The sequence below is a fragment of the Falco cherrug genome, chromosome 2, assembly GCF_023634085.1.
Source record: "Falco cherrug isolate bFalChe1 chromosome 2, bFalChe1.pri, whole genome shotgun sequence".
Taxonomy (NCBI): domain Eukaryota; kingdom Metazoa; phylum Chordata; class Aves; order Falconiformes; family Falconidae; genus Falco; species Falco cherrug.
The window spans coordinates 26,438,286-26,465,399 of record NC_073698.1 but is presented as its reverse complement, the minus strand read 5'-3'; the positions used below and the strand labels follow the sequence as shown (position 1 = coordinate 26,465,399).

The following is a 27,114-nucleotide window of genomic DNA, read 5'->3' as shown; positions in this document are numbered from 1 at the left end:
AATATATTTACTATGTAAACCATCAAATTTTTCATAAATCACAATTTGTAAATTGATATGATATTTAAACAAGAATTTTAAATATTAAATATAACTATTAAAAATCACTCATAAGGTACCTTAACTAAGGCAACTGAAATTCTCTCAGCACTTTAACTTTAAAGCCAAGTGTATCTGACACTGACTTGCATTTAAAATGACTACAAATCCTTTTACTTGAAACAATTTTTACACAACACGAAACACACACACACACACACATACACTTTAGTTTCTTGAAATATAAATGGCATAGCACACAAGCAGAAACAAGTATAGGCACCAGAAGCCTTTGGGAAAGTCAGAAAACTATTTCATCCAATTAACGTCATTAATTTAAGACATGCACTGCCATGTAAATAACAAGTAAACAAAGCAGGAGTCCTAAAAAACAATTAACAGAAATTAGGGTTTTTTTTGTTCCTATTGTTGTCAAAAATCTGATTCAAACTACTCTTTAAAAAGACTCTGCAGCAAATATATTGAACTTACATGAGGATGGTTGCCCCCAATTTGTTCTCCACTATAGCAGATACAGGGAGTAACTCCTTCACTCAACACAAGGCCTTATAGGAATGTACATATACAGTTCCCTTTACATATCATTTTCAACTGTTTCAACAAAGAGAATAATTCGCACAAATTTTTGATTGCAAAAAACATAATCTAAGTCTAAACACGACTATAATCTTGTTTTTCTCCTCCCTCACTTGAGTAACAACCCCAATTCCTTTCCCCTGTTTTCAGAGATATCCAAGCTTACTTTGCTGGCTTTTTACTCTTGCACAATCATATGTTTCATATTGTGAGGGAGGGATTGATTTTTATTGTTTGTTTAAATGTCATTGCCAGTGTGTATAGCCCCTGATATCCAAAATTTTCCCCACTTTCCCCCCCTTTCCTCCATAAAGCACGTAACACTACTACTAACATCAAAGATCAACTTCAATGGTCTTTTTCAACAACAATAACTAAACAATTACAGCAACTCAATTCTCTTAAGTGGTGCCATAACAGCAAACAAATGTGTTTGATTAAAAGGAAAATGTAAATAAAAATAATCTTGCATATTACAACTGTGAATAAAACAGTAAGAAATAAATACATATTTTTGTGAGATTATGAAAATAGTTAAAGATAGTGTTGCTTAAGGAAAAAAAAATTATCTCAAACATATACATACTTTCCATACATTAGAATTAAGTGACATATGCACCTCCACAGGTAAAATATTACTTGAATTCCATACCTTCCTGGTCACATTGAAAGAAAAATGTAAAAAAGTACTTCTTCCTGAGGGAAAACATGTTTCACAATATTCCTAGGAAAAAGTATCTCTTCGTATAGTTCAAGGCATGATAGAAAGCAACCACTTAATAGAACGGTTACAGAATATGCAGAGACAAGCTCAACACCATAACAAAGTCAATCTTACTAGGTGTCTTCTCACAGAAGGTCCCACAGAACAATTAGCTGTGTGTCTAACAGCCTAAAGCAACTCGGAAAACAAACTTTTGCCCCCCTCTGCAGGTAAAGCTCTGTGGCTACATGAGGACCTCTGAACTGTGCTCAAGCTCTAAGTGGCTTATGTGGGTTTAGTATTGTTCCAGGACATGTTTGAGCACCAACCTGGCAGATGATCAGGTATTAATAATAATCAAGACTCCTCTTAATGATTTACAGCTGGCCAGAAACTTAAATATTTGGGATAGGGACCTCACTACTGCAATGCATACATTTGGCACTTCAAAATTAGATACGTACAGTGTGCTCTGCCTGAAGCTATACCTTGGAAGGACTGAGTAATTTAAACTGGTTTAGAAACAAAGAACTTGATTATTAAGCAGTGCATCCAGATGCGAGTATGCTACACTAAAGCACTATGACCTGCACTAGCTTCCTCCTAATTTTCAGGTAAAATTTAAGGTACTTTTTTTCAACCTAAGTGATGCTGAACCTGCTCACATAAGCGACAGTTTTTCTCTCTGAGGGAGCCACTATAGCTGTCTATTTAATCAAACGTAACAGAAAAAACACAACTTAGAAAAGCATATCTAATGTGAGAAGAAGAAAGGATAAAGTGGAGAGAGCATCCTGCTATAGCAGTATCCCGCTGAAACAGGAACTCATTGTAATGAGTCAGGAACACAAGGGATCACATCCCAGTTGCCACTCTGAATGAACCAAACTTGACAGGTATCTTATACAGTCCAGCTTTGTGTACCTTGTCATGCCAAAAGAGTTCAATTGATTAGAAACGAAATGAAAGATGTGAACCCTCAGCTTTCATTTCTGCTAGTCTCCATTCTGGAAAAGCTCTTCAGGATAAACTGTAAGCCTTACGCTTCTTGAGACCATAGTGAAGGGAAGTGTTATGTTCAGATAGCTTGGATATTTTAAAGTTCACTTATTTGGTTAGTTACTCCTGTAGGTGTGTGGGAAAAATGAAGTAAGTTGTTGAATCAGCATATGACTTGCTAGGTATATTTGGAAGAATCATCTAAGATGCAATAGTTGTAACTTGAAAATTAAGTATCTCAAAACACCACCAGAACCAATACAGAATGTTTTCTAGTGTAACTGTGTCTGCTGGTTGACTGCATATTTTGCTTTCCCACAGTTAGGGAACTTCTGAAGACTCTCCCACAAATACTCTCTGGTACCTAACAAAAGGAGAACTGATGTGGCAGGCTGTGTTGTACAGGCTTTTTTCCTTAACAACCTGATTTCATTGCAGGAATTTTATTGCTTCTGAAATAACAAACTTGTTAAAGTTTGTTCAAAATGGCTTCCAGGATCAGAAGTTATAAAGATAGAGGCTGACAGAGGATGTTCATAGAAAACTCGTTTCTTTAGAAAGCCAAACTAAAAGCACTCACATAACAGGCTACCAGTGGGGACTGTCCAAATGTACTGGGTTAGGCTGCCTCTTGTACAATTTCTGGCTAATAAACCCAGGACTAACCAAACTGTCCCCCTGATTGATTTTTCAGCTTGCTTCTGTTAACACTGGTGGAAAAAAAACACACCAAAAAAGCAAAAAAAAACCCCAAATCCTGTCCATAGGTCAACAAAAGTGCTCACTTTAAATATAGGGACTGTTAATACAGTTCTGGATACCTTCCTGCCGCTTACATATGTAGGTCTGTCCCTATACGTTCTTACTACGATGACAGAGATTTTTACATGGGAATCAATTGCATAGTGAAGGTGAAATAAGGTGCAGAATAGTGGATCCTGGCTCCTTACATATAGGCCTTTTTTTCTGCAGTCTCTGTCCTATACATTAAATAGCTCATCAGCTTGAGCTTTGATAAGCTAACCAGTTCCATCCAGGGTGTGGTACCTTGGGACCAGGGAGAAGCTGCAGACCTGTGCACTAGGCAAGTGTTCAGTCATAGGCTCCATTGCACAGCCTTGGAGATTTCAAGTAAAAAGTTTTGCAAGTTATGGAAAATAAATATAAATTAAATAGGCTGATATGAGTGGACAGTAAAAGCACGTGAAGCACTCTCAGAGCCGTTCATAAATGCAAAAGAACAAAGTTTGAATTGATTTAATTTTAAAGCTTGGAAAACAGGAAATCCAGCTGCCATTTTGAAAGTTGAAGATGCTCAGACTTAGAGTGGGGTGCAATAAGGTGCAAACAGACGGGCTCTTCAAATCTTATCATATGTGACTGTCAACCAACTTATAAAATACTAAGCTATTTTGGACAGTAATGTAGAAAGAATGATTAGAATAAACACTGAGACATCTAAAAATAGTATGTTATAGAAACTGTGGGGCTTTTTTTTTGTTTTTAGTGTGAAAGCCAACTGCATATCAAAAGTATAACTGTTTCCAGTTTATGCCTGAATCTATACTCTAAATTAAACTCATACAAATATGTTTTTCTTTTTTATACTTAGACTTGAGGATCAAAAGCTGAATATATAATAAGCAGAAACTATGGAAATCTGGTTGAATTAAATTTCCTTGTTTGGAAGTACAAGGCTTGTGTGGTTATGTGTCTACCATAAAAAGGGAAAAAGAATGACTATTCTTCCACATTCCGGTCCCTTCCCTAAATAAGCAACCCCCGCAACGGAATTCCTATCTCGAACTCTAATTTGGAAGAAAAATGGAGTTTGAGGGGAGAAAATTATTCAGTAGTACATGCTGAATTCAGTGAATAGTTTCCATTGAGAAGCCTGAAAAACTAGGAGAAATATTGACCTTTTTTAGTGTTTTCTAATGAAATTGATATTCGTTATTTAACTGATGTATTTGTGTGTGCACGTATACATACATACTTTCTTAAATAAAAAATATAAGAGATGGAAAAGCTTAAGGTACTTTAGACACCTCCAAACAGAGAGAAAAAGTGAAAGAAAATGCAAGAGAGAGGAGAGAGAGAGAAAAAATAGGGCTGGGGGGAAAGAAGGAGAATAACTACTACCTCTGACTCTGGAAGCCTCAGAGGTACAAGCTGTTGGAGTCTGGGAGAGAATTATTAGGAAGCATCACTGCATACTTGCTACAGTCCTTCCTGAGCTTCCCCTGTGGTTGCTCCTTTCTGACCTCTGGGACCCCCCCAGCCCATCAGAGTCACTGGTGGAGGGATGGCAGCTGCTGCAGTAGAAGGAGAGCGTGTGATGGGCAGCAGGGCTCTCCCAGCCTCACAGAAGAGGACCCACCAGGGAGGGAGGAGAAAGGTTGGAGGGTGAAGACGGGACCACTCTTGGAACCACTGTCATGCCTTGCTCTCCAGGAGTTGACAGGGATGAAGATATTCCTTCAACACCTGCAGGGTAGGCTTTGGTTGCTGCTGGAGACAACATAATGTGCTATTGGGTCCTTTCTTTGAATCCATTACTCTGACAGCAGATAATGCAGCACAACTTTCTCTGGTTGGCCCCAAATAAATGATGGGGGTTTTGCCTGCAAAACCTAATAATTTGAAAATCTGTCTTCTCAGTAGAGGCCCAATTTATTGTTCTTTTCTTTAATTAAGAAAATCTACTGTTTGTCCAACTCCATTAACAAAAACAATAGAAATGATCTTACATACTTTAAAATAATTTTGAGATGACAACAGAAGAAAAAACAAGAAAAGATGCCCCTCCATTACTCCTTAAAAATAGGTAGAGAAAAAGTACCGACCAGCTTTGCTTATCAGAGATTGTTTTACACTGGTCAACTCTTGTAAAGAAAATTCAGTGTCAGATTTTCATAATAAGAAATATTACTGTAACTAAATGTGTATATGTATAAATATTAAATGCATTCTATATTTAAAAAGATGAGTAAATCATATTTAAATTTTCCATCTCAAATACTCATTTTGTGACCTTTTTGTGGATGTAGATGCAATTCCTTGGTGTGTTAGTGTTTTAATTACTGCATCTGGCCCTGTGCAAGGCTTCAAAATAATTTCAAAAGTGTAAATGACTCCTTTGTTTGAATCTGGAATAGAAAGTTTCCCTTAGGGCTAAATTATTTACTTTTTATTATTATTATTTTGGTACTGTTACACAGTTTTAACTGTAAATCTGTGTAGTAGTAGAACTTTTGGCACTATTCCAATTTCCACTAATGACAATGTCAAATGTTTTTTTCAATTCAAAATTGCTGAAAATTGTATTGATTTCTGTTAGTTTGTCTGAAATGAGACTAAAGGCTTACTTTGCATAGGCCACAAAACAGATGTTGATAGTGTTTGGTTACCACCAGTCTTGTCTGGACTTCAAACATGACCTGGAAGTGAAAGGTCTTATATCTCATTAATAATAATACAAGCTGTCAAATCCTCATGACCTCGCACAGGGCAGTAAGTCAATACACTCAGCACACTACCAAGAAGTCTGGATAGAGGGCTTATCACATTTAATCCTCAAGCCAATGTGGAATAGCCACCCATGCTGGCTTGGATGGAAGGTCAGCCTTGTTTAGTAGTAGCAATGCTGCTTTCTAGAAATATCTCTATGCTGAAGTTCAGAGTTGGTAAAAGTTAGGGCAGTGCTGGGCTGCTGTGTCTCACTCACACCGTCCTGGCACATTTGCATTGTTTCCTAGGTTTCCTTCCACCTAGGGACAGACGTACAAGAAGAACAGAAGATTTGTAGTGAAGGTTAAGATATGTTAAGAGTAAGATGCATTAAAGGCAGTTAGGTGCTTTCCTTGGGTTTATTTGGATGAGATGCTCAGTCTCCTCGTACAATGGAGTGAATAACATGTATTTATTCTTGCAAGACTGTTGTGAGGCTGTAATTCACCATGGCTTATGGGATGTCAGATTCTGAGTTGACTGAGCCCAGGCAAATAACCAGACAGATGCCTGCCAAAGCCTTTTGTTTTCCTAAAATAACCCAAAGCCTTATATCCTCCTATCTTTGTTTCCTTTTTCTTTCTAGAAACTGCTCTTTAGAGAGCAGTAAAAGACTTTGTCAGGGATACTTTGATTAGCTGGGACCTATTTGTTGTTGCCACCAGCCACATGACAAAATAGCTGAAATGTGCTCCAGTTACAGAACATGTATCTTTCAAAAATGTCATTAAGGCTAAAATCTGCTTTCAGATGTGCACAAACAATTCTCATCAAGTCAACTGCAACTTCACAACAAAGGGAAGAGAACATATTTCTAAAATGTAAAATTCATAAAACCTGAGTGGTTCAACATTTATTCTGGTGTTTGCCTTTTTTTTTTTTTTTTTTAATGACCTATTTTAGAGCAAGTGGTGCTTTGAAATAAAAAAAGTTTCGTGAAAGAGTATTAATTATCTGTTAAAACATATTTCCTTTTGAGAATGCCAGCTTACAATATTAGAATAGATCCACATATTTTTCATTTTGAAAAAATCACCTACTAAGCAGAAGACAAACTGTTAGTGAATTTGCATTCTCAGGTTCTTAAGAGAAAATGTAAGTATTTAAGAGCCTTACTGTAGCATTAGAAAATAGAAAAGGAAAAGAAAAAGGAAAAAGTTAGTAATATTAACTCACTACAGTGGATTTGATTGTATGAACCACAGATTCACAATATATTAGAAAACAAAATTGACTGGTCTATCTCAATCATTAGTTCTAACAGAGATGTGACTTGCCTCTTGAAGTGAACAGTCTGGGAAGAAAAGGAGCTAAAACTGAAACAGAAAAATTTAAAATACTTTAATACATAAATGCTAAAACAAGAACAACATCTTTTGATAACTCATACTGTAAGACAGTTAAAGTACTGCTTTAGTTAAAAATCTCGATGCAGACTTAAAAGTCATAATTCTAAGACATAATAACATGGAATCTGATTTTTATATTTTACTAAAATGCTACTTAATATAATGAAATCTGACCAACTGCCATTGCAACATATGGAATACTAAGATTATATAATAAAATATTCAGACTATAATTATTTAAAAATTCTCCATCCCATATGTAATTTATCAAAGTGAACTTTGCATTGATTTGTGCCACATGGTTGATGAAAAACTATAAAGAGTCTCTGGAACAAAAGGTATGTACAGATAACTTTGTACGAACAGTCTCAATCTGTTTCAAGCTTTCCTTTTTTTTAGTTTTAACTTCACAAATCAAAATATTGTAACATTTATATTCTCTTAGTTAAAAACTTTCTAAAACCTAAGGCCTCATCTTTCTAAAACGTGCCTCAGTTTCATGGAATAAACTATGTTTAATTGTTTTAGTTAAATGTGGACGATCTTAAATCAATTGAAACCTGTTTTATAATGATTTTGTTTAATTCCTATCCCTTGCTGAGACAACCCACATCATTGTAAACCAGGTTTAAATTGATTTTAGCTTTAAAGTTAAATTGGAGGCATATCTGAATATAGAAATTCCTATGTGTTATTCCTCTATGAACAGTAACTAGATATAAATGATGCTGTGATATACCATAACTTGATATATCTCAAAGATTTCCAGTTCACATACACTGAACCCATCTAACTCTTTAGCCTACAGTGTAGCTGTATTCGAACCTGCTCTTCAAAGCTGTCAGAGGTGGTTCTAACCATCTTAAGCATAAAACCCACCTCCCTTGCCTACTGCTTTTCATGATTTCAGTTATTCGACCCAAGTTTCAGAGTCACATTGTATATTCTGAAAACTGTGGAAAACCTTGATACCATTATATGCAAAATCATGCAGCAAAACAGAGGGCATGGAGGGACTGTTTTTTTCAGCAATGGGTAAAATTTACAAAAGACACATACGATACCATGTGTGACCATTAACTCTCAAAAGCATTTCATCTCCAAAAATGAGCAAGAGTCGAGTAGCAAAGGCTGCAGTTAATCTAATAGTAAAAATGAGGTAGTGGAATGTGGGTTCTTTTTGACAGGTTTGCAGGTTTTGGTACACATATAGAAGCATTAGCACATCATCTCACCACCCTTGGAGGCACCCTGCTTGCTTTGTTAGTGTTGGTAGGGAGCACAAAGGCTAATTCTGTTAGGACAGACGTCCTGTCAATATTTCAAAAGTTGATTTGTTTCAGTTTCTGTAATTTCTGTTTTCCTAATACAATATCTCCAAATTTCTATAAACTTTAAAAGCAGAGGACTAGAATTACTGTGCCATGTCCTGAAGGAGAACAGGATAGCATATATGTAGTGATCTCTAGTAATAAGCTACATTGCACATTAATACTTAAGGATGCATTGAAATACCAGTTTTTTGCAGAGGGATGTAGCTATAGGGGTTGTACTGCATCAGTGTGTTTGAACGAAATGGCAGTGTTGGGGCATATATAAGAACTTCATAGCTGACTGAAATTTTCCAGACTGGGCAAGAATTCTGCGTGTCCACTTTGCAGTTCTAATTAGTATTTCAGTGTAAATGCACACTGCAGCCTTTGAACTACAGCTAGTGTATACATATTTGGTTGGAAGTATTGTTCTTATATCTAAGAACTTAGCCAATGCAGCACCAAGTTTTCCTTCTAAAGCAGAAAGGGACATTGATCAAATTATTGCACTAATCATCCTGCTTGATGCGCTGTTTTATTGGCTTAAGACAACAGTGTCTCAGCAATGGCTAGCTGCAGATTGAGAAAGCAAGCAGATTGACGTATCAACTGTGATAATCATGTACTGAAGGTTACTCCCAAACAAAAGCATTTACTTCCCCTGCTCTGCTGTGCTTTAGTTTCAAAGTGTGAGACTAACTTCCATGTAGGAGTTTTTTGGTTTTTTTTCCATTTGTTTATTTTTTCCCCCATTTGTTTATTTTTTGTTTTGCTTTGACTTTTTTTTTTTACCATCCATTTATGATCTTTGCTACAAATTTCAACTATGGCATCAGAGGAAAATGCAGGAGCAAAGATAGCTATTTTAAACATTCAGTTATGCAGAAAAAATCCTGAGACACCACAAAACTACCCCTTAGTGGAGTAGTTTATTAAAGATTTTCCTAAGTAAATTAACCTAAAAATGTTATACTGCATTTCACAGTTCTCACATTTTTATCTCATCTGAGAGAAGAGTGCATTTTCAACTTTCAACATGCCTTTCTTTCCAGACTACTTTCCCAGGAAAGGTAGTATTGGCTCAAGACAGAGCTGTAACAGAACCTGCTAGAAGGTGGATAAAAGTGAGACCTCACTGCATACCTTCAGCCAGGGAGAAAGGTCTACAAAAGCTCTCAGGTACATATTCACAGAGGATTCATTCCCAGCTCGTATGCTAACTAACAAAGTTCACAGCTGGGTTACAGTCTCATTCCCTTGTTTACAACAGGCAACTTTTTCCCTGGCTGTGACAGATGGGTTGAGATACTGCAGATCCCCCCTAACTCCATCACTGAGAGAAGTGGGTGCCAGCAGGAGCACACGTGTCTCTCCACAAGCTGTGTGGCACTTGGGATCAGGTCATGGCACACAACCGCATGCTGACTCGCAAAACCCTGAGTTGTGGAATTAGTACTCTTTTCCATTTTAACAACAACAACAACAACAATAATAATAATAAAAAATAGAGACACTCCACAGTGATTTTACAGAATTTTCAACAAGTCATCACAGGCAGCAATAAAAGTACTTTGAGGTATTGCTATTTATTGCATCTCTGCTGAAAGACTGTGCAATAGGCACATGCTTTGCAATCAAATTCCTGTAGTTCACAGAAGTAGGGCATCATATTAAATCTAGAACACAAAGAATCTATTCACACTGTAATTGTATGCTTAGCTGTCAATATTAAGACACCAACCACAAAGGTTATGAACTAACAAGTTTAAAAGAGCCTTTTGGCTCATATCTTAGTTGTGATGAAAAGTATAATTACCTGCAAGGTTGTCAATCTCTTTCTCTTGGAGCAGGCTAACAGCATCATCATCTCCTTCCAGCATAAGCTCTGTTTCTGCGTTCTGATTTACCACAGCTTGACTTCGGAAAGTCTTCTTTGACTTCACTACATCCTCTTCGGTGCCTAAAAAAAGTTGGAAATGCTGTGAATTTAGCTGAATAATTTTTTAAATATAAAACAACTAGTCAAGTAGTAAAAAAATACAGTATAGATCTTTTTTATTGATAAAGGGAAAGAACATTTTCTAAAACTTTATCAAAATTTACAAAATAAGCAGCCTTATTCTATCTTTCAAAATATATCTTGAATAAAATACGAATTTTTTCACAAAGACTCTCCTGCTTTTAATAATTGCCATTTACTTTATGTTCAATTTGTTCCATTAATTTTATACCTGCAAGAAATTCAGCAAGGAGTTTCTCTAGCGTTTTTGGTGTCCTGACTCTGATTGACCTTTGAGAGCTCAAACCACCTACTCTAAATAAAGAAGCTGTTTTTAGGAATTCAAAATCTGTCATGATTTTTGTTTTAGAGATTGGGGGGGACAGGGTGGTGAATAGGATATAGGTTATCTCAATATACAGTAACAACAAGGTAGCCTATGCAGAGATTCAGAAAAGACTGAAAAAAGACAAGCACAGTAAGGGAATTTTGGTGTGCATCTCTGTGTGTGTTTCTAAGGTGCACAATAAAAATGTTGGTATATAGACATGTGCCAATTACCTCAAAGGGCTTCACAGGTAAGTCTCACCCTCCTTCTTGCCTACAACCAACTTTTTCTATTCAGACTGATGGTTCCTTACAGCAGGAGATAACCCCTTCTTACACTTTGAGAAGGTCCAACCAATGCTTGCCAGGGTTAATTTGCATGATGTAAAATATTAATCATAGTGTGGTCAAATGATAGAATCATAAGTAGCTTTCATATCATAAATAACTTTAATGTTACTGTTTTGACATTGCCATGGTATTTGTTTCTTAGCTGGGGAGAGGTCATCAGTTCTATTTTCAGTACTACAGACTCATAGTAGCCTTAGGCAAGAAAGCTTTCTATTTTTTTTCTAAACAGAAAACTCTGCATCTTCACCTTGGACCATACAGGATCTGGGTACCTCTGGTTCTGCCAGAGAAATGAAACTCAAATGCAATCTCTCCTTTCTATAGGATAATTTGGAAATTTTCTTCCTAGTAACCTACAGAATGATGGGTGAAATCTGAGCAAAATCAGGTATGTGTGGATTTTGTTTGTCATCACAGAATGGTCAGAATTGGAAGGGACCTCTGAAGACCATCTGGTCCAACCCCCTGCTAAAGTAGGTTCTCCTAGAGCAGGTTACAAAGAGTCACATCCAGGCAGGTTTTGAGTGTCTCCAGAGAAGGAGACTCCACAGCCTCTCTGGGCAGCCTCTTCCAGTGCTCTGTCACCCTGACAGTAAAGTTCTTTCTCATATTCAGAAGGAACACATATGTTACAGTTTGTGCCTGTTGCCCCTTGTCCTGTTACTTGGCACTACTGAAAAGAGCCTGGCCCCATCTCCTGACACTTGCCCTTAAGGTATTTGCAGACATTGATAAGGTCCCCTCTCAGTGTTCTCCAGGCTACACAGGCCCAGCTCTCTCAGCCTTTCCTCATCAGGGAGATGTTCCAGTTCCCTCATCATCTTTGCAGCCCTCCACTGGGCCCTCTCCAGTAGTTCCCTGTCCCTCTTGAACTGGGGAGCCCAGTACTGGACACAGCACTCCAGATGTGGCCTCACCAGGGCAGAGCAGAGGGGCAGGAGAACCTTCCTCCACCTGCTGGCCACGCTCCTCCTGATGCACCCCAGGGTCCCACTGGCCTTCCTGGCCACCAGGGCACACTGCTGGCTCATGGGCAACTTGCTGCCCACACTGCCTGAACGTACAACATGATGAATACTATTATGGCAGATGTAAAATGATGAGGTAAAGCCCAGTAAGACTCACAGCCTCACATGAATACAAGGAGAACTAAGAGGAATATAGTAAGCAGACAGGTTAGTGAAGATAGATGCATGGAATGGAACTTCTGCCAGGTAGTTTTGTTATTACAAACAGTAGGGAAGGTGTTAGGATTTTATCTCCTACTCTTATATGAGCCTTTTAATTAGTTTGTGCACAGGAGAGTCACACCATATAAATAAAAGTGCTGGAGGCATATTTTTCTGTGAGTGTGTTTACTCTGAAGATCACTGTTAGCATGCCACTTGATACTGGACTCTACCACAGGCTGAGACAATCTCATGTTTTACATTGCCTAAAATTAACCTTTTTTATACTATTGCTATTATCCCAATTGCTATTTCCGAAACTACAGAGCAGGTAAAGACAAACAAACAAACAAAACCCCTGCATTTTTTTCACCAAGCCCAAAATTAAGGACAGCAGCTCTAGTCTTCCTGTTTGTTGCTTTTTCCATTAGGACCATACTGATACTAATAGCGATTAGACAACACCAATGTCAAAATATATATATATATATTTATATATAAAATACACTGTATTTTGCTGTGCTCAGTTATTAGGCTGTGATCATCACCTCACTTGCATAGGTTACTACTTAGTGCAAATAACTGTAATTATTTACCCAATTTAAAATTGAATCAAGTAACTAACGGGTGGGAAAGTTTTCAGTATTATGTCCAGGGTTTGGTTTTTTTTTGTTTGGTTTGTGTGTTTGTTTTTAGTTTTTCTTTTTTTTTTTTTTCCTAAGTCACAAAAAGGAGTAGGAATTGTAGAAGTTTAGAAAAACACAAAGGAGTTATGTGTTGTAACAGATCTTCAGTTTTACCAATTCAGAATTGTCCTGAGTATTTAATCACTAGATCAGGATCTTGTTACACTTGTGTTTACTGCAAGGGAGTTTAGCATCACTTGACACAAATAATAGCTCCTGCTGTGAAGCATTTGAAGTTGAAGGAGATTCAGCCTGAGATGATCTAACATGATGGAGGAAGGAAGCATGAAAATATTGTTCTCTTCGTTTTTGGTAGTTCTAGTGAGTGTTACAAAAGTTTCTGAGTTTTTATAAAACGTGATAATCTTCAAATAAATTACTTCAAAAGTACTAATTTGGAATAATCAGTCAACCATTTCTGTACTAACTGGTTAGATCAGTGACAATCCTTTAAAATTATTTATGCATGAAGACACATTTTTAAAATTACAAGAAAAAAAGTTCCAGGTCTGAAATTATTACTAACAATCAAAGTGCATCAGAAGAACCTAAAATTTAGTGTATTTTAAACCCCTTGTGATGAGGGTTCCAGTTACCAGATTGCAGAAATATTGCCAGACACCGATGTAAGAAACATGGTAGAGTAGAAAGCATTAAATAAGTTTGGCAAATTTGGAGCTTAGCAACAAGACAAATGTTTCTAAAAGCCATACTGTTTTATAGTATTAAACATACATTTATCTAAAAGAAATATAGTAAATGGCGCCTCTTTGTTTCGATGGAAAAAAGTTCTGGTTTGGCTGTTGTTTAAATTTATCACTTTGTTGAGCGCACCTCAGTTTTGCTGTACTGTACCAAACATTTATCTAAATGAAAGTGTACGAGACCTGGAGTTGCCCTTCAATCACTATATCCTTTATGAATTAGAGTTCCATTTATCAAAATTACAGCAAGAAGAGTAAGGTCTCACAGGGCTGTCTCATTACAAGGCTTGTAAACACTGTCCTTACAAAGAAATGGTTTAACACCTAACAAATCAAAAACTGATTGGGAATAGAATTTATTTGAGATCATCTATCTTCAGAGGACGTGCTGCACTGAGTGCACTTCGTGGCCTTTCTACCCATTCATCAAGAAATTAACAAGCGAATACCACAGACCACCAGATCTCCTTGGATCCTGAAATGTGAAATATGTTCAAAACAGATCTGTCACGTCACAGATGTTCCATTTTTATATTTCAAGAGAACTTCAAAAAGGTTTTAAAATAAGAGAACCTCCTCAAATGAGTAAAAAGAAAACGAACTTGTCTCTTTAAAATGAGACAACAAACTGAATAAAAAATTATATGACATAAAACTATGTCGAGTATTGTTAACAATGATATAGAAAGGAGAGATGAATAAATGAATACTTGATATTTCAGTGCATTTGGAAAAAACTCAAACCTCAAATTATTTTTTTAAAGCCCCAGCAAAATTACTATGAAATGAAATCTATTTCCAGATATGTCATTTAAAACTTTTTTTAGGACACAGGGAGACTGTATTTTAAAGACACAATAAGGAATTGTATTAATATCCGTTCCTAAGTGTAATTAGAAAATGTTTCAAATTCACTAAGATAGGCAACAATTAAAAGGAAACCAGATAAAATTTCAAGAAAGCAACATTTTGACATTGGGGTGCACAGAACTGGAACTGGGAGATGCTATCAGTTCTTGTCCTTAACAAACTCCTTCTTAAGGGATATTTTTCTAGACTGATATTTGGAAAGAAGCCTTGAAATAAGCAGCCAAGTATTTCCTAAAACTACATTTTGCAAAGAAGTTAAAAGTTGTAAGTCACCCAGCTCACACAGCAGTCCAGCTGAAGTTGGTGCCTTAATTTCTTGAAACTTGAAGGCTCTGTCTTAAAGATGTTTCAAGGAATGTATGTATAAGACTAGATAAACTATTTTTCAAAAAATCCATCTTTTGTTTAAGCTGTTATAACCTTGATAAATTTTTTATATGTGCACATTAATAAATAGATTCCTACAGTAGCTTCAGGACAACTGAAAAGAGCTCCTCTTAAAAAAAATTAAAGAAACCAACAACCACTCCTCTACAATACCTGTGTTTTTTATATGTCTGAAAGGTTATATGAGCTGCACAGTAAACTTGTACAGTACTGCCAAGGATTTACTATTCAGTCTTCCAGTAGTATTACTTTTCCTTAAACAGAAATTAAGCAGACAAAAAAAGCCCATACCAAACCCCCACAAACCCCTAATAATTTCCAAAGAACAGGAGAATCTCATGTTATTTTGCAGCTACAGCTCTAGAAGTATTTAATACCGGCAATATTTAAACAATTGGGGGGTTACTGTTATTGCAACATTGGAGTTTTTGCCTCTCTATTTTCAATTAAATCAATAAATACCCTGTTGGGTTCTGTAGGTCCCAACAGGTTCTAGGCATGCAATCTAAATTTCAAAGGCACTTTAAGTGCCCCGACCCACAAAAATTGTCCCTAAATAAAATTTTAAAATTAGCAGTACAAACACAACATATTTTTTATTGTATTTATGTTTATGTACACTTATTTTATTAGACTTTACACTAATTACTATGATATATGTTCTCTCTTCTATTCATTTATTATATGTTCAAATATAGCGTTTCAATCTTTTTTCTCTCTGTATTTAGTTTAAAGTGAAGTTTAAATATGGTTAATTTTAAGAAAAGTTTGCTTGGTAATGCTGTAACCAACAAAAGGAGACTACTGCTTCTTATAAAGTTGTTTCCATAGTTTACTTCAACGAATTACCGATAAGGCAATTTATGCAGTGAGTGCTCTTTGATCTTTGAAGAGAGATGGCAGAATGGAAAGTTAACCTCATTTTAATGTTACCTAAATATACTGACAGGAAATTCTAATGTTTCCAAACATCTGGAAATCTGCTTCATGGGATGGTGTTCTTCTTTTCTATAAGAAACCTTTTTCTTATATTGTCTTTTACAGTTTTATGTGGCTTCTAAAGGAACATTTTGACATAAGTAAAGTCTGTTCTCTTTACAGTAAAATGCTGCATTTAATTAAAAACTCTCTTTTATAGCAGCTAAAGTACAGTTTTTGTGAAGCTTAGCTTTCCTCAGAAGCTTTTAAGGGTAATGTTGCTTTTTTCTCCTTACAGATCACTGGTATGTACTGCTCTGTTGAACGCTGCTTTTGTTGCAGAATTTTAATCGCATACAGTAGTTTTAAATATTTTATTAAATAAAGGAATTCAGAAATAGTTTCTCACAAGAGGCTACCTGATAGGTCATGATGTGAAACATGAAATTATATCACAGCTAAAATATAAGTTGTTAATACAGTTCAAAAGAACTAGGCTTTTTCTTGGGTGAGATTTTTTGTTTATTGTACAAACCAACTTTTCCAGGAAGAACCAAGCTTATGTGTGCACAGCATTAAAATGCAACGTTGTTATCTACCTTTTTCATTCTTTCAACATCATTAGTAGTTGAAAATGCTTAGAAAAAGGTTTTGCTAGATAATCTTCCTGCTTTATATAGACTACCAGTTTAAACCCCTGCTTTCATTGCTAATCTTTACTAACTTGATTAGGACCGGGACCCTCACAGCAGTCACAGTTATGGAGAGCAGCTGCTTGGGAGACTGTAAACTGACCTCTACAAAACTCCGTAAGATTAAACCATGGACATGGCGACCACTCCACCCCAGCCTAATACCTTTCCACTGGGCTACAAAGCCAGCCCTCCTAGGATTGAGTTCACTCGGTGGGAAACATGAATCAGGTACCCCTGGACCTGCTGAAGAGACTGGCTTTCTGGCTTTCAGTAGCAGACCAGTGCTGGCATATCATGATGAACTATTCCCACCTGTGTCTGCCAGGGTTGTTATTTAAATTGCAATGTGTTTCTGGAACTGGCAGCTTTGACTGGCATATAATTTAGTTTTCCCAGAGAATCAGAGAAGCAACTGTTATTAAAGGAAGGCTGGTTTTAATAGATCTAATAGAAGCCAGAGAAATCTAAATCATATTTTCATTATTAAGGATCTTTGAAGAAATGAGGGAGAAAAACTATGGCAATCGCATAGAAATTAAAAATTGTATACATTTGTATTGGAAGTTACTTCCACCAAAAGTAAAACCAAATCACATTTTTGTTTTCCATAATAGATAAATACCTGAAAATTTAATCATAGACATTCCATGCATTTTTCTCCAATTTTTATACCTAATATCTGACCAGTCTTCTTTATGTAATTTGTAAATAAATACTTTATTGTTGTGTACATTTTCCTCTTTAAAATTCTCAGATGTTTAACGTTGTAAAAATTAGACTGACATAAACCGTGCCAATAAGGAGACTAAGAATATGGGCAAGGCCAAAATGAACATGTGAGGGCTTTTTAAACAATAAATACTTGTAGTTAAAGTCAAAGTGTTGTACGTTAAAATAAAAGGTTGTACATAAAAATAAAGTTAGCATGTTGAACATTCATTATTTTTTTAGTTTACAGATAGGAAACCTGAGACTCAGAGTGGTTACAAAATTAATTTTTAGAAGTTGTCAGTATTATCATTATATTTATTTGAGATTTCAGATGTTGTGAGCCTACGAGAAAGGATCCTGCACTGATTCAGCATCAGCTCTAAAGAGCCAGCGGGTGGGTGACAGAGTCAGACATGGCCAGTCCAGCAAATGTTACGAGGCATTTCAGGCTCCTGAAGAGCAGTCTTCATTCTGACTGGAACCAGAAGACAACCTTCTCACAGGAACTTAAAACAGTCAAATGTTTATACTTGGATTAAGATGTAGCTTGCCACTGTAACTCGTACACACAAGAATGGATTCATATTTCATGACTGATGACCTTTACAAATCCCTGTCAGTTTGAAATGCAGCCCCTCAGTGTATACTGTAGTTGATAAATTGCAGAAAGAAACCAAATTCTCTGATATGCTGTGCACTTAAACAGGCAAAGATAATACACAAGAAAAATAATTAGGAGCAGTAAAATTTTCCTAACTGTGTTTCCAGCCATTTTACAGAAGTACAGTAATAGCTGAGAGGAAAATAACTACATCACACCACCAGTTATTGCTCAGTGGAAAGGACATCAAGGACACTTGCAAGTAAGAGAATTGGATCAATATTAACGCGATTTTCATTTCATGCTTCCCCAACTCCAGTAAGCTGACAATATACTCTGATTATGTGAACTGCCTCTGAGTAACATAGAAAAGGTTATTAGAGCAAGAGGTGGAAATGGAATGCACTTTTTATATTGACAGGTCTGCTAATAGAGTGTACTGATTTTCTAAGCCATGCAATGCATTTTCACAATTTGGTTTTGACAGCAAAAAGGAATTACATTTATTCTTAATTCAAAATATTCACGTGTAAGCAAAGGTTTCTTGAGACAGGCCACTGAAGAGGGTAATCAAACTATTTCAATAGCAAAATGTAATTAATAAGGTAAGAAACAAAAGGTGATTGAATTTAAATATGTATGCCAGGGTAATGAAATCATGAAACAAATCTGCTAAATGAGGCATTCTATGCTTTTGAAATAGCATCTGATAAAATCTTCTTACGATAACACATAAGTGAAAAATAGGTCATGTCTTAACATTCAGGTCTGGATTATGTCTGGAAAGTTTTAGATTAGTTCTGAGTTTGAAATACCTAACCCAAGCACACATTCTTCAGGAAAAGCCATGTTCTGACTCTATCTGCTTGCAGAGCCTAAAGACAGGATCAAAGTTGTTGGAATCTAAAGAGGCACACCCCATACTGAGGACCTGTGCCCACATATGCTACCCTCAGTTTTGCTTCCGGCTGACAAAAAAATTATAATTGAGAAGGCTAATAATGGTAAAGCCTCGGGAAGAAATGAAATGCTCTTTGGGAATACAAACACTTGGTATACGCTAGCAGCCCAGTGGTAATGCAGTGGCATGTGAGAAATGTGATCTCACCTCCTGTACTGGGCTATTCCACACCAGTATTTCTAACCCTTACCTGACATTTAAAAATTAGAGCCTCCAAACCATGAGACTGATCCAAAGCCCAATATTTTTAAAAAGAAAGATATATCTGTAGCATTGTGGTCTGTCTTCTAAGTTTGAATTCGGCCTCTCTGTGGCCAAAGCACGGGCAATTATGTCTTTGCTAGAAGGCAGTTTTGCCCCTCACCACACAAACTTTTGCTATCAGATCCAAACAAGGCCAGCTCTTCAGAAACAGCCCCTTACAGAGACATAATAGGACAGCTAAAAAGTCATTCTCTAGTGCAGGGAATGAAGGTGTAGGAAGTAAGTTTAAAATTATTTTATAATAGCTATTGTAATTTCAGTAGTTAGGTAACTATTTCAGTCTCTATTGAGACTACTTATTTATAGAAGAAAGCCTCAACAGCTTGTGATCAGTGCTTCGAGAGACCCGTTTGCCAATACGTCTGAAATGATTTTTGCTTTCTAGAATAGTAATCTTTGCAAATGACATTCTGCTCTTTTGAGATAAACAGAAGGAACATCTTATGCAGTCTTTACACAGGCAAAATCTCCTATGCATGATACAATGTCTCCTTTAACTGTTTCTTAAAAGGATTGTCCGTGTTATATATATAAATAATAAAAGTGTCAATATAATAATGTCATTAGAATATCTAGATTTAGTCTCCATTATATTGTATTTTATTGTGCAATTCCAACTGGTTCAGTGTGCTGCCCTGTTTGCTTTCTTTTCTGTGCAAATTTCATTTCATCTTCACATAGATCACCACATCTTTAGAACTGGCGTACATAATTTTCACTTCAGCAGCAACAGTAACTGGTGGGAGGAACTGTTTCTATTTCTGCATAGATCAATGCCTATAGCAACACCAGACAAAGGGCAGCACCCACAGGATATATACATTTGTGAAGCAGCAGTGTGTCCCTGACATTTGTTGGGATATTTGTGTTTAACTCTTAGTGCTACTACGGGACTATGTTCTAGAAGCAACAGACAGCACTTCTGTTGGGCCAGGCTGCTGTAAATGCATAAGCTCCTTCAAGACAGAAATTATCTATAAATAGCAAGTTTCTATCAAAATTATCTAGATAGCAATTATCTATCAAATTAAAATCCAAGCTTTGCTATTTGCCTGTTTTGTGACAGAGTTTTAGTCTTGTTTGGTTTTGTTTGTTTGTTTTTTTTTACAAAAATATCTGCAGTCATAAACCATCTTTGTTTCATGCAGTCTAGCAAAGAAAAGCGAAACAGTAGCAGTACACAAGATGTCATTGAGATAAAGCAGATTCTAAGGGTCTATTATTAAAACAGCTCAATGAGATAATTGACAAGATTTTCATTATTTTGTCTCTAAAATAGGTGAACGGCAATCACTGTCCCAGGTAGAAAGCCTGTGTGTATTAAGGAGAGCTAACTCACAGAAATCTTAGCAGCAGTCAGCAGTAAAGAAAAAAGGAAAGCAGTATTTTCTTTCACTTTCTGTTAAGCTGCCATGTGGGGTCTGTGTGTCTTTCATTCTGCTTTGCAAAGGTTGCAAGAAAGTGCAAACCTTCTGTGCAACTGCAGGAATACTTGCAAAATTTCTACATTTATGTTAAATTTGCAAGTCCTAGCAACACTATTTTCCATTCAGACTGGAGCTGAGATGCTATTTAGACAACATGATCAGCTTTTTTAAGGGCATGGCATTGAATGACTTGTGCTATATAGTGAAAGAACTGCCAATAAAATCCTCAAGTTGAGCTTGTAGACAATGTTCAGGGCTTTACAAAAATATACTGGGAGATATATTCTTTAGGCATATAATAACGATAAGAAAAAAGTCATGTCATGATGTAGCATACATGATATGAAACCCCAAATTAAATATCTAACTGGAAACATGCATAAAATGCTGGCCGATAGAATTCTTAACAAGTTGTCTTCCTTGTCACACTGGTTAGTGGTATATTTGAGAACTTTCCCTTAAAATATATTTGGTTTTGAATACAGTGCTTTCACTAGGTGTTTCTGCATCCCTGCCTGTACCTTGCATAATGCTGAAACTCATAAAATCTTCCAGTTTGTTTCATGCACTGGTACTTTTTGTGCATGTTTCAAAGCTATAAAACTATAAAACAAGTAACACATAAGTGGTATTGAAGAACTCACTGTACTTGTAGGAATATGGAACAGCCAGTGCACATATACATGAGTCTTTGTTTCTTGTGTACAAATCTTGGTATTTACATAAAACCTATACGATAATTTCAATGTGATCTAATAGAAATAGATTTTCTGTGATATATGTAAAGTAGTGCAATGTAAACAGACGAGTAAAAATAGGTATATTAAAATACACATTGTCTCTGAAAACTAATTCCTTTGTTTTTGTAATCTATACATAGCGATTCCATTTGCTTTGTGAAAGACAAGGAATCACCTATATTGAAGAGATACCTGCACACTGCCTCTGTCCACTTAACCCATCTTTACCTTGCATGTAGCTCAGGGGCTCTCAGAAACCTGAGCCCATTTCCTGAAAGCCTGTCATGCCTCCTACTGGCTGTCAGAAAGAGTGGGAGTGTAAAGTCTTTTAAAATCTATACTATGATCTCCTAATTGTAGGCTGCAATGCTTGCAGCACTGCTGAAATAACGGCCCTGCATTCCAGCCATGCACTTGGCAGGCTGTCCTAGCCAGGCCTTCATAAAACACCTTCCTCCGTACAGGCAGACATGGATCTTCACCTTGCATTTTTACACCCGTTTGGTCCAGCTTTGACTTCTTTACTCATTTTTTTTTGTGTTATTAAACACCTTTCCCCCTTAATAAATGATACATATTTCCAGTTGCTCCTATAAAAAGTGGAGAATGAAGTCCTGCAGTCAAGAAGACATCAAGAATAAGAAGTGTGGAGAAAATCTAAAACTGGAATATCTTGTGCTTTTAACTATAGCCAAAGAAGATTTAAAGTGCTGTTACTCCTTAATATGGAGTCTTAAATCACAGAAAATAGGAGGCAAGAAAAGCACATGGTAAAACCTGAATCCTAAAAGCTACATTCAACCAGCTGTGAAAGATGTCCTGAAGGAGTATTATTAGACTTTCACTGACAGAATGCTTTTCCAAAATGTTTGTATGAGATGCACTGAATATACATGGGTCAATAACTTCTATTTCTGTGTCAATTAGCAATAGAACTGAATTAATAGAACAAATACACCCTTCACATGGGTTTAAAAACATTTTGCCTCACAGTAAATTACTGGTTTTGGTAAATTAATGACTTTCATTTGGCAGAACCGACAGATATCATGTATTCTTTTCACATGAAACCATTAATGGTTGAAGGGGGAAAAATGCAGCTAGACTTCTAATACTGGCGGTGGTTGTGATTTTTAGGTCTTAGGAATGGTCTTGCAGACCAGTTTGATTACTTCAAGAGCATTCCAGAGTCATATGCTTTCAGATGAAGCAGAGAGAAACAGAAGTAGTTATAACTGCCGGTAAGAAGTCAGAAAGTTCTGCAGTAAAAACTATTAGCTCAGACCTGTAAACACCAGCTAAAATCCAGGTCATGTCACATAACATGACAATCTCAGAGGAAAGGCATTTGAAACCCAACACAGAGGTTTTGAGGGGAAACGAAAAGTTTTTGTATCCTATTTGGCTGTGTGAAAAGCTTGAATTAGAGTCAAGGTAGAGATTCTGACCTTCAGATGTGAGGAAATCATTAGAAAAAAAATGGGAACAGGTATTTAGAGACTGCAAAGGACTGTTAGGATGCAATTGCAACTCATCTCCATCACCTAGTCAGACAGCAGAAGTTCAATACAATTCAGCACAATAGTGTTCAGTACTCTACCTAAGGAAATTCCATTACAGTTTACACCTTGAAGGTGTCTTTCACTACATTACAGTGGGTTATAAGAATGAGGATCTTCATAATAGTAGATATATTTAATCAGAAAATATTTATGATTGGAGTGACCTAAGAAGTACTAAAAACAAGCCCAAATTAAATCTAGTATTTTAGATTTAATTATTCTCACAATTAGGATTTTGCTTTGCTGATCCTTCTAGTAATACCTAATGTAAGCTCTTATTCATGGACTTTCTTAAAACAATTTAATTTTCACCTGTATTTGATAGTTACCATGTAAAATATTGAGGACACAATTATGTCATATTTTCCCTAAAACCCTAGGAGGATGAAATATTTGGAAGTTTATTTGGAGAAGCAGTGGATGGCACTGTTGGGCTACAATTATAAGGCTGTAGATGCAAATCTTGAATTGCTAAGCTTAAAAAAATCCACAGATTTTCATGACTCCTTCAGGCACACAATTTGGATGCAAACTCACTCAGGGTACATTGGAGATTTCACAATCAATGTGGAAGTTCCTATACTGAAAGGAATTTGTGTAATAGGAGTATTATTTTAGGTGCTCCAAGTGAAGCAGAATGGTTTACACACTTGTCTCACATGGCAGGATGATCACATTTAGACTAAAGAACAAAGTGGACTTACTTGACACATGGAAGCATTGTTATGGATTAATTTAATGACTGCATACATATTCTTAAAATGCTCACCACTGAATATCAAGTAACATACATGGGTTTTCTGTCCATAAAGTGGATGCTGTTTCTTAAAACTACTCACAATTAACTGTCAACTTGTGTGTACTTATAGACTAAAGTTAAGTATGTATAAATGGGGTGAGGGAACAGGGTTTCTTCTTAGTCAAGGGCTTTTGTTCTTTAGTTTCTCTTCTATATTCATACTTAAGACATCACTTAAATAAATATTAGTTTGGAAAGTTATCTTAGATAAGGTTCATCACCTGCATTTCCCCAGAGCAATGTATTTTATGATACTGTATGTGTTACCAATTTTCAGGATAGGGCATTAACTATGTCAAAAAAAAGTATCAAAAACATTTTTGCGGCTCATGTAGTTACAACAAACTCAGTTTCAGTTATAATAAATCTTATACTGTCCATGAGCAAATTAGAAGTGTTTTATGATGATCCATACCTGCTCAACATATTCATTAATGATCTGGATGATGGGGCAGTGTTCCCTTAGCATGTCTGCACACGACCTGAAACTGGGAGGAACAGCTGATATGCCAGAGGGTCGTGCTGCCATCCAGAAGGACCTCAAGCTGGCTGGAGAAATGGGCTGACATGAACCTCATGAAGTCCAAGAAGTGCAAACTCTTGCACCTGGGGAGGAACAGCCCCAGGCAGCAATACATGCCGGGGGGGCACCCAGCTGGAGAGTAGCTTTGCAAAAAGAGAACCTGGGAGTCCTGGTGGACACCAAGCTGAACATAAGCCAGCAATGTGCCCCTGCTACAAAGGTTAATGGTATCCTGGGCTGCCTTAGGTAAAGCATTGCCAGCAGGTTGAGGGAGGTCATCCTTCCCCTCTACGCAGCACTGGTGAAGCCATACTTGGAGTGCTGTGTCCAGTTCTGGGCTGCCCAGTACAAGAGAGAGATGCACATATTGCAGAGAGTCCAGCAAAGAGCCACAAAGATAATGAAGGGACTGAAGCATCCTCTCCTAAGAGGAAAGGCTGAGAGCTGGGACTGTTCAGCCTGGAGAAGAGAAGGCTCAGGGGGATCTTATCAATGTGCATAAGTACCTGAAGGGAGGGTGCAAAGAGGAAGGAGCCAGGCTCATTTTAGTGACAGAAGCAGCAATGGGCAAAAGCTGAAACAGAGGTGGTTCCCTCTGAACATTAGGAAACACTTTTTGACTCTAATGGTGACCGACCACTGGCATAGGTTGCTCAGGCAGGCTGTGGAGTCTCCATTCTTGGAGATATTCAAAAGCTGTTTGGAGATGGTCCTGGGCAACCTGATCTAGGTTGCCTTGCTTGAGCAGGTCACTTCCAACCTCAAACCTTCTGTAATTCTGTGATATGTAAATCTGCATTTCTTAAAAATGTTTTATGAAGTTTAAAGTAACTTGTTGATGTGGATTGCATTTCTAGTATCAATCAAATGTTTCTGCTTTGGTTTTTTTTTAAGTCCATGAGAAATTACATAGAAAGATCAGTTTTGAACATCAAGATATAAGTAATCTAGGGGTTTAAAAATATTGCTGAAGACTACGTTCTGGCAACTGTCTGCTTCAAGCTCTGGCTCCGTTGTAAGAATCACAGAACCTTTGAGGCTGGAAGGCACTTCTGGATATTGTCCAGTCCAACACCCTGCCCAAAGCAGGGTGAGTTAAAGCAGGCTGCCCAGGACCTTGGCAAGCTGGATGTTCAGTATTTCCAAGGATGGAGACCACACAACTTCTCTGGACAACCTGTTCCATTGTTTGACCATCATTAGAGGAAAAAAAATGTTTTTACGTATGTTTAAATAGAATGTTCTGTATTTCAGTTTGTGCCTGTTGTGCCTTGCCCTGTCACTGGGCACCGCTGAGAAAAGTGTGACACCACCTTCCTCATTTTCTCCCAACAGGTATTTACACACAACTATATGGCTCCCTTGAGCCTCCTCCTCCCTGAGCTAAACAAAGAATATCTAAAGAATATCTGTATTAGTTTAGGAGTAAAAGTAAATATAAAAGAAGCCTAGAAAAAGATCTACAAACTCAACCCTGACAGCAAAGCTGTTCATATAGATGTAGTATAGAAAGAAATATTTCATAGACAAAACTGAAAGCGTAATTTGGTCTTTAATCTCATACGGTACACATAGAATGCTGTCACTGCAGATACATCTAGAAAAGTAACTGGTTTGTATGCACCTAGTGGGCCTGCTAGTAAAACTCTGGTAAGTGATGATCCAGTATCAGTTGTTTTCAATTTGCTTTCAGTTTTGCACCAGTTACTAAAAAAGTACCGCTTTCTTAAAGACGGTTCTGAAATCAGTGTTGTTGAAACTGTTCTGGAAGTATGGTAGACATTGTCAGTAAGCACAGACAAAAGACAGGGTGAAGATGATGAAGTCAGAGGACTTTATGAAGCTAAGAAAAAGTAAATTAATGTTTTTAGAGATATATACACAATTTACGCAGCAACTTTGACAGACAATCTTGAATTTACTGTAAACAGTGGTGGTCTTTTCATCAAAAAAAGACACCTTTAGGTTGTTAGCAATGTCATTAGTGTCAATAACCTAATACATCAAAGTGTAGAACCCAAAATGAAGGATGTCTGGAAATAAAGACTAGTTTTTAGGTGAGCATTCCAACTTCCTAGAAGAAGGCATTTGATTTTACAGCAAAGCTTCTGAACAGAGATGGTGAAATTGAGCATTGCCAGTTCAGGGGACATTTTCATTTCTTCAAATACCTTATCACTTGCAAATGTCAAGCTAAGTTTGTTTGTAAAACACAGATGACTTTCTGGAACAACATTTGGTGCATGCCAGATGAAACTAGCTTCTTACTAGTTTTTCTGGAGTGCCCTCTCTCTGTCTTGTTCTAACACTTACTGCAGAAGGCTGGGAGCCCAGCAGTTCAGGAGATGGAAGTCAGGAGCTGTGGGAATCAAATGGTCTGGACTTCTCAGCATGGAGGGCTTGCTCTAGAGCTAGTTAGACTTACTGAAAGTTCATCTTGACAGACTTTTGTAACACTAAGGACCCTCAAAAATGGAATCTTCCTTTAGGGTTCATGGAACACCCACAATCCCTGTTCTGAAGACATTTCCTGGTTTGAATAGGGGTTCTCATGCATTTCAGACTCTCAGTTTCACAGCAGAGAACCCTGCAACCTTTCTTTTAAGGTAGTACTTGCTTGAAACTAAATGTTCTGGGAATGTAAGTCCTTCAGCAACCTGAAGGAATCCTCTCTGCAATTCTTTGAAAGTCTATCAAAAACCAGTTGCTTTCATGAAAGTAGATTTCAGATTTGAACATTTCAGATTTCAAAACATGATTTTTTAAATTCTTTTTGTATAATGAAAGTGTATTTCTGATGATGAGCACACAGAGCATTTGCTGAAACTTAGAGCCCTAAGGTCAAGTCCCAAAAGGAGACATACAGTCTGCTTCAGCTAGAACTGCTCTTGAAACCAGGTTGCTAATTAG

The 27,114-nt window shown here is 36.9% G+C and overlaps 1 protein-coding gene across 3 annotated transcripts in view; it reads right to left on the bottom strand.

Annotated features, from left to right (window-relative positions):
- NBEA (neurobeachin) overlaps positions 1-27,114 on the bottom strand; it is a 510,084-nt gene that overhangs the window by 158,145 nt on the left and 324,825 nt on the right. For 2 of the 3 annotated variants that reach the window (XM_055702673.1, XM_027815633.2), the window contains exon 40: positions 10,327-10,470. In XM_055702673.1, coding sequence (XP_055558648.1) covers positions 10,327-10,470 — 144 coding nt within the window. Of the gene's footprint in view, positions 1-7,125; positions 7,165-10,326; positions 10,471-27,114 lie in introns of all 3 variants that reach the window. The other variant, XM_055702674.1, reaches the window with a different exon arrangement.